The 7,665-nt window shown below is 31.4% G+C and overlaps 1 protein-coding gene across 1 annotated transcript; it reads right to left on the bottom strand.

Moving 5' to 3' along the window:
- Nucleotides 1-849: 849 nt before the first annotated feature.
- Nucleotides 850-7,223, bottom strand: LOC129914808 (GILT-like protein 3). Its single transcript, XM_055994212.1, has 5 exons — nucleotides 7,038-7,223; nucleotides 6,814-6,975; nucleotides 6,574-6,741; nucleotides 6,364-6,504; nucleotides 850-979 (listed from the first exon to the last, which is right to left on the bottom strand). Exons 1-5 carry the CDS (start codon nucleotides 7,134-7,136, stop codon nucleotides 875-877), a joined length of 675 nt encoding a protein of 224 aa, XP_055850187.1. The 5' UTR covers nucleotides 7,137-7,223; the 3' UTR covers nucleotides 850-874.
- Between the last annotated feature and the right edge of the window lie 442 nt (nucleotides 7,224-7,665).

The raw sequence follows: 7,665 nt of genomic DNA, 5'->3' as shown, positions 1-7,665 counted from the left end.
ATGCGGTACCGACTCTCTTCTAGAACATCCACCCATACTTTTATCGCTCGTTGCAGGGATATCGGATCAGTGTCGTGAAATAACGCGAGCTCTATAACGCCCAATTCTAAAATTTGGCCTTATTGCACTTTTTCAAAGTGAAATAACACCGAGTCCCAACTGAGAGGCCGAATGTTAAAAAGTGAGGATAAAAGACAAAGGCATAAGGCCCAAATTTATTAAGGAACAATGGCTTCAAAACCAATTTGGGATTTATTTCCATCCCATCGAGGTATAGGGTCCAAAAAATGTTTTGGGTCTTATGTGCCTCTTAATTATTTATTAACCTAGATTAGTTTCAATAAGTGATAAAAACGTGGCGCACGGACATAAAGCCCAGAGACAAAACACCCACTTTTTATTTATGGGACTTATTTTCCAATTAAGTAGGCCGACATATAAATTAAAGATTATATCCCCACATATTTTCTTATTAAACTGGGACATAAGCCCCACACTTTTCGAAACATAAAACAATAATGTACAATAGCACTAGGTGCCGTGAAATGAGGTCAACATCATTTTAAACTTATTTTTGCAGTTTTTAAACTTTTTATGATATTTTTTGTTTTTATTTTGTATTAATTTTTTTTTTTAATTTCTTATAAAATTTAATTTAAAATATTCTTTAATGAATAATATTTACATAAAAAACTTCAATATTTAAAAACATTTTGTCATAAGAGCAAATATGTGCGTACTACAGTTACTAGGATGTTGTGCACTATATTAAAAAAACAAGCTTTGGAAAAATCGAAAATATGTTTTTATTAATTTTTTTTTAATTATATGTTAAGAATTAATGGCAATCAACATGTCGTTATATTTGTTACTATTAATAGCATCCATCTAGTTTAACGTTATATTTGTTTTCATATCTGCGACAAAATACAGCATCAAGATCCTGTAATATTTCATCCTGTTCATTCCAATTGAAAATCTATAAATATACAAAAAAGCACAATTATTTAAAAAAAAAAACCTTAACCCTTAACAGTTAACATGTAGGCAAACATTTTATCAAATTCAAAGCAAATTCAAATGCATTCGATTTTATAAAATTAAATTCCATGTAAGTCATAAGCTTACATGTCCAATACTCAAAACATTATGGAATATTTTGTCTAAATACAATCGTTCAACATGCACATTTTAATAAGGGTTACCATATATCTTTTTCGATGTCCATTCTGATTGTATCAAAGTCAATTTCTTTAGAGACGACTTTATTAGAAATCACGAACATGAGCATGTAACTTAAATGACGAATGGAGGATTAGTTAAGATTTTGAAGGTTTTATTGGCTCCTAAGAAGAAAAAAAAATCTTGACCGACGCGCCACAGCTGCACCACCGCCGCCGTTTGGCGGAAAATTTCGGCGCACCACCGACCGCCGCACCACGACTGCACCACGTCCGCACCATTCCATTTTGTATGAAAAATTCGCTGCACTATGATACATAATTTCGCTTGGTGCGGACGTGGTGCAACGGTGGTGTGATGGTTAAGAAATTTTTGATCATGGTGCGGACGTGGTGCAACGGTGGTGCGGCGAAATAGACAATTCTGATAATGGTGCGGACGTGGTACAGCGGTGGTTTGTACGAACTGACAAAATAACTTTAAAGACGACTTAAACATATGCATAAGTATGAGAATAGAATTTTTGATCATGGTGGTGCACCAAATTTTTCATTCAAAATGAAATGGTGCGGACGTGGTGCAGTCGTGGTGCGGCGGTTTAGAAATATTTGATCATGGTGCGGACGTGGTGCAACGGTGGTGCGGCGAAATAGACATTTCTGATAATGGTGCGGACGTGGTACAGCGGTGGTGCGGCAGAATATATTCATGAGTTGTGTTTTTCTGTTTTAAAGAAGGTCTGCAGGCAAGAATCATTCTTGGAATAATTTCTTGGAAGAAAACCGCTCTTGACCAAAAATAGAAATTTATACAATCCAATAAATTAATCTTAAAGGACATCCTATAGACATCCATTCATTTAAATTTAGAGACAAATGGTCACTATAATAACGTTCTCATTAATATTGAATGTTTACTTTTCAAACTCACTGAATATACATACATATATGCATACATAAGTTAGACTGTAAAATTAATACCTTTGCTCGTCTGAATGAAAATCATATTCTATTTTATTGTGCTCATGTCAATTGATTCGACACAAATGTCGAACAGGAATAATATGTTGTGTGTATAGGTAGTATTGAAGTGGAAGTTCATGCCTCTTCATTAAAATGTACCTATATATACAATCCAATCGTATTGTGCACTAAATGCATATAAAACTTAGCGTAAACGCAAATTCAGTGGCATTATAATTATTTTTTGGGTCATTTGCGTTAGATTTTATGCCCATATATAGGACTTAAGCTGATGCTCTCAACAAAAACACCTACAAGAGTATTATAAATACGTATCAGAAAGCTTGTTGCATGAACAAACCCTTATGCTGATGCTGACATGACATTATTAACAAATCTCTTTTCAAATGCATATGTAAATGTATGTTTAGAATTTTTGAAAAGGGATTATAAATAAGCTTTTGAAATTGTATGTTTACCTTTATACGTATTTGACAGCTTTGATAAAGGATAATTTTAAAATTATTATTAATAAACCTGTTGAATATGTGTGCAACAATTATAGATTGTGTTCATTGTTAAAATGTGGGTTTTTAATTCAATTGCAGGATTGCACATTTGTGGAAATTAATAATTTCAAGATGACATAGTTTTGAAACTCCTATAAAGAAGATTTACATCTAGAGAGAAGTAAATTAGAGTCCTTAGAAACGTCAACATTCTGAGATCTTATTTTTCTGAGATCTTTAAGAACATGGCTGTTAAACCGGCTGCCATGTTGTGTCTACATTTTAACATTTACTATCAGTACAATGTATTAGGGAGACTGAAGTAATCCCCAAATTCTAAACCCAGAAAACACAATTTTACTTAAATGATTTTTCTCACTTAATTCAATCACAACACAACACTACTGAAAGCACGATAAGAATTAGAAAAAAATTAGGTCAAAAAAGAAATAAGGGGATAAGCAGTAGGGTGTGTCAAAATGCAAAAGTATGAAATTTTCAAATGTAATAGCTTTTAAAAGTTGCAGTGCTTATCAAAATTAAATCCTGCGTTTACATTTTTCATTTTAATTAATATCTTTGGCTCGCTCAAAATATAGGTAGAAATCGAAGAAATTTGGATTTTTAAAGATTTTTGAAACATATATTTTTTTTTAAATTGCACCGTTTGGATACAAAAAAAAATATTTTAAATATTTTTAGGCTTTTACGTGAAAGATAATTCCAAGAAAAAACTTTTAAGCTCATATTTGTTGGAATTGAACTCTTAGTAAAGAAGCTGCAAAATAAAAAGTGAAGGAAAAAAAATTATTTTTCGTATAAAATCGTTTTTTTCTTAACAACTTCAACCGATTTGAGCGAGCCAAAGACCAACGATATTATATTTTTTTTTTACATATTATTAAATTTCAGACCCTAATACAACTTTTGACCACTATTACATTTGAAAATTAGAGTACTTTTATTTTCCCATACTAAAGTGACACACCCTAATATACAGTATACTGAGGGAAAAAATAAATTGAAATTGAAACGTTCTTGTTAAAAAAATGAACTTTGATTTATGTGACTTCAAAATACGAAAACCATCAAAAATTAACCTTTTTTCCACATTGATTTTAAAATGTTCATCTTCAACGCAAAATCATTCCGAATAATAGTTAAATCAATGTGGTTTTCATTGATTTTACGTTGTTTTATGGTGGCTTTTCCCTCAGTGTAATATTGTTAACTTCACATAAAGAATATTATTTTCCTAAAATCGAAATTCCGAAAAATTATAGGTATAGGTAAAATGAGATTTTGCCCATAATTTTCATTCTATATTTTGGATTCTGGATTTTGGATTTTCGGGACTATGGGTTTTCGGGGTTTTCATGATTTTTCTGTTTTCGGAATTTAGACACCAAACCTTATCATACCTACTCGTTTATTCATTGGCTTGTGTTTGTAGCCAAATAAGGTCCTACTAAAAATTTCAATACTTCTGGTGCAAGTGATCTACAATATGTTTTTATTGGGTTTTCTCAAGAATTATGTATTTCGGTATATGATTAGTATTTCGCTAGACAGTTGTCCTTTTGCAATTCAAAAAACTGAAAATCCTCGGTCAAATTGTAGAACAAGTTAGATCGAGTTTTTTTTCATGAAACACAAAAACTTGTACTTTTTTGGATCTTTTCTGTGCGGGTCAGATTCATTAAACAGACCTAATGATTGACCTATTTTATATATCGAATATGCCAATGACCGCAAGACTTAGTTTAGGGATTTTATTCGAAAAGTTTATTTTTTGGTTGTCAAATTATATTCATTTTTTTTTTTGACTGTCCAATCAATCAAAAAAAAACGAAAATATTTCCAAAACCTTTTTTTGCCCGGTTTTAAACTGGCCGGTTTAACCGAACGGAAAAAACAGGAAAAACCGAAAACCGGTTTTTGTACTAACAACCGGCATTCCTAATATCAAATTTAATTTGAAAAAAATTATGTACATACACTGAAGGAAAAAAACAACTTAAAATCAATGAAAACCACGTTGATTCAACTATTTTTCGGAATGATTTTGCGTTGAAGACGAAAATTTTAAAATCAAAATAGAACGTCTTTGGTTCAAAGTGGTTTACCGTTATAAGACATCTTTAAATCAAAGTTATTTCAATTCAACTTTTAAAAAAAGCATCAATTTATCAACAAAAAAAAAAGAAAATATGGGCAGCCGCTGGGGATCGAACCTACAACTCTTGGGTTACTAGACGAATGCTTTACCAACGTGCTATCTCACTGTTGAAAATTAGAGTGATAAAATGCAACAAAAGCTGAAGTCCGAAAAAAATAAAAAAAATTCTTACGTTGTTTCAATTTAATTTTGAAGAAGTTTCATGTTAATTTTTTCAACATTAAATCAACGTTGAACATTTAACATTTAATGTTGCGTTTTTCCCTCAGTGTAGGTAGGTACCTATAAATTAATTTTTTAACAACGGCTCTGACAATTTTTTTAATATTATGTTCTAAAAATTCTTTTCTTAAAAACATTTTTTCTTTTAAAAAAAAGTACTAAGTCGCTTTGTACATTGAAAACCTTACTTAATAATTTTCTTAAGACGATTTAATTGTATTTCTTTTTTGGAATCTCAGTGACTCAGTCCACTTTTATAAATTAATGGTATATTTAATTGGATATACTTCGTAAAGTGTTTTGACCTGATGTAAAACGTTTTTAATATTTTAAAATATCAGACTTATGCAATACCATCCATGACTAGGTACAATTTGAAAACTAAAATGTTCCCATAATGTCAGGGGCGAATACACCATTGGGGAAAGAGGTGGTATCCCGGAGCCCCCAACAAGCCAGGGCCCCGACTGGAGACAATGCAGAAAATGCAACTAAATATAAGAATAACGAAGCAAAAAGATAAGATACTTGACATGAATCACTTCGGACAGAAGAGAGACAAATTATATTCTTCAGTGTAATGCATAATGAATTGGTTGCAACATAATATTTCATCTCAAAAAAAAAAAAAATTCGTCAGGGGACTATCTTGGGGCCCCAAAAAATGTTACTTGAATAATCTTGGCGACCAACAAATGATACATCAGGGGCCCAAAAAAAAAGTAGGGTGCCCCAAAATTTAGTTTAGCCCAGACAACTCAGCGGGAGTCGTACGAAATCCCCAAAAAAAAAATATTACCATGGGACAAAATCTCCAAAAAATAAAATCCAAGTTGCCAATATCTCCAAGAGAAAATCTCCACGAAAACTCCAAATTCCCATAATGTTCAGTTTCTACTACTAACACCGTTGCTCTTGCGGCATTGACATGACATTCTTTTACCGTTATGACATGATAACGATTGTGTTTTTGAAAGAACAAATTATTAATGCACTTGAAGTCTGTCAAAATTATTAATAAATGGAAGTGTCTATTGATTTTGATAACAAAAGTAGGTATGGATGGGATTATTGTATGAAGATGAAATTAAGGACGAAAAAGCTAATAATAAATGGATTGGGCTATCCTTTCATTTTTTCAGGATTTTATTTTTTTTTTTTTTTTGGTTTTTTTTTTTTTTAATTATATCCCTTTATTTTCTTCCCCATAAATACCAAAATAAAAAGATCAAACATTATGCTCGTTCATTTTGACTTATACTTGTTACAATGTTGATTGAAAAACTTGGTGTTATAACAGACTACTTACCCCATCTATTGTAATGGTTGGAATAAATGATGGATTCACCGAATAAGTATCTACGCCATATTTCTCCAAAATATTCTCTGTTGATTTGGATTCTTTACAACTCTTAGCTGCATCCACGTTAATTCCAAATTTTGTTGCACACTATTTTAAAATTTAAAACAAAAATTTATTATTAAACAAATCTTATTTTTTCGACCACAAAAAAGAAACCTTATTCAATTTTTTGTTATATCCACTCATCATACAAGTAACCATATCAAAAGCCTCTCGCTCGCTATTATTCTCAATCACACATGCATGTTGGGCATTAAGTTCACATTCATTTCGACCATGTTGACAACGCATTACTGTTTCATTGGTATTTCGATCTTTGTAAGACTGTTAATAAAAGGGGGTGTTTAAAATTTATCGTATCATTGATAAGACAATTTTAAAAATATATTTTTTTACCACAACATGACCAAATGGAACAAATTTTAGATCAGTAAAATTTAAGCGATTTTTTTCAGTCATCACAGGCAAAAGTTGATTCCTAATAAATCGTATGCTATCGGGACAAAGAGTTTCATAGTAAACCTTCACTTCAAGCTTTTTGTTCGGTGTCGGTGTTGTCTAAAATAATTCTTTTTAAAAAATGATCTTTTTTTGTTAAACATATTGTTTTCTCTTCTTACATCGTCAGCAGCATTCATATTAAACATGAAGATCACCATTATTAACACAGATAAGGAAATAAATTGGCGTGGGAAATCTCCAATAAGTTCCGACATCATTTTTCTCTCGATTTGGCTACTTTACTGAACAAAACAACCGAACTGTGACAGTGAACGTTTAAAATAGAACTGACGCTAAAAATGTCATGCTGAGTGGATAGCTTCACAGAAGTTTTTTGGTCTTGCTAGAACGAATGTGAATAATGCTAAACGAACTTCTGCAATATGTTTATGGTAGGTATAACCTAGCTTAAGCTACTATGGAATCATAACAGCTTTTAGGGTGACAATATGAATTTATTGACAGACATTTTGAACAAATTAACAGAGGGAAACAATGTTGTTAATGAATTAACATAAGTCCACAAATATTTAGACACATTTGAACATTTACTGAGCAACACTGAGCATGTGCGTTAAAGATTTGCAGCTTGTTTTTAATTAAATTTGTGTTTGCTCTTTTTGAAAAGACAATAGAGATCGGAGGTTCTATATGAGCAAAAAAAAAACTGTCTAAATAGAAATGAAAATTATTGTTGTTGTACCTACAATGTTCTTATCACATAAGTATAATCGTTTACTGGGAGGA

This window comes from Episyrphus balteatus, chromosome 3, assembly GCF_945859705.1.
Source record: "Episyrphus balteatus chromosome 3, idEpiBalt1.1, whole genome shotgun sequence".
In the NCBI taxonomy this organism is placed as follows: domain Eukaryota; kingdom Metazoa; phylum Arthropoda; class Insecta; order Diptera; family Syrphidae; genus Episyrphus; species Episyrphus balteatus.
This window is presented reverse-complemented; position numbering and strand designations above follow the sequence as displayed.

What these genes read in the sequence shown, in the direction of transcription:
- LOC129914808 (XM_055994212.1), bottom strand. Translation starts at nt 7,136, where the DNA reads ATGATGTCGGAACTTATTGGAGATTTCCCACGCCAATTTATTTCCTTA. An exon ending in ATATGAATGCTGCTGACGAT is followed by an intron (nt 6,976 to 7,037) that starts GTAAGAAGAGAA and finishes GAATTATTTTAG; the next exon opens with ACAACACCGACACCGAACAA. An exon ending in ATAACAAAAAATTGAATAAG is followed by an intron (nt 6,505 to 6,573) that starts GTTTCTTTTTTG and finishes ATTTTAAAATAG; the next exon opens with TGTGCAACAAAATTTGGAAT.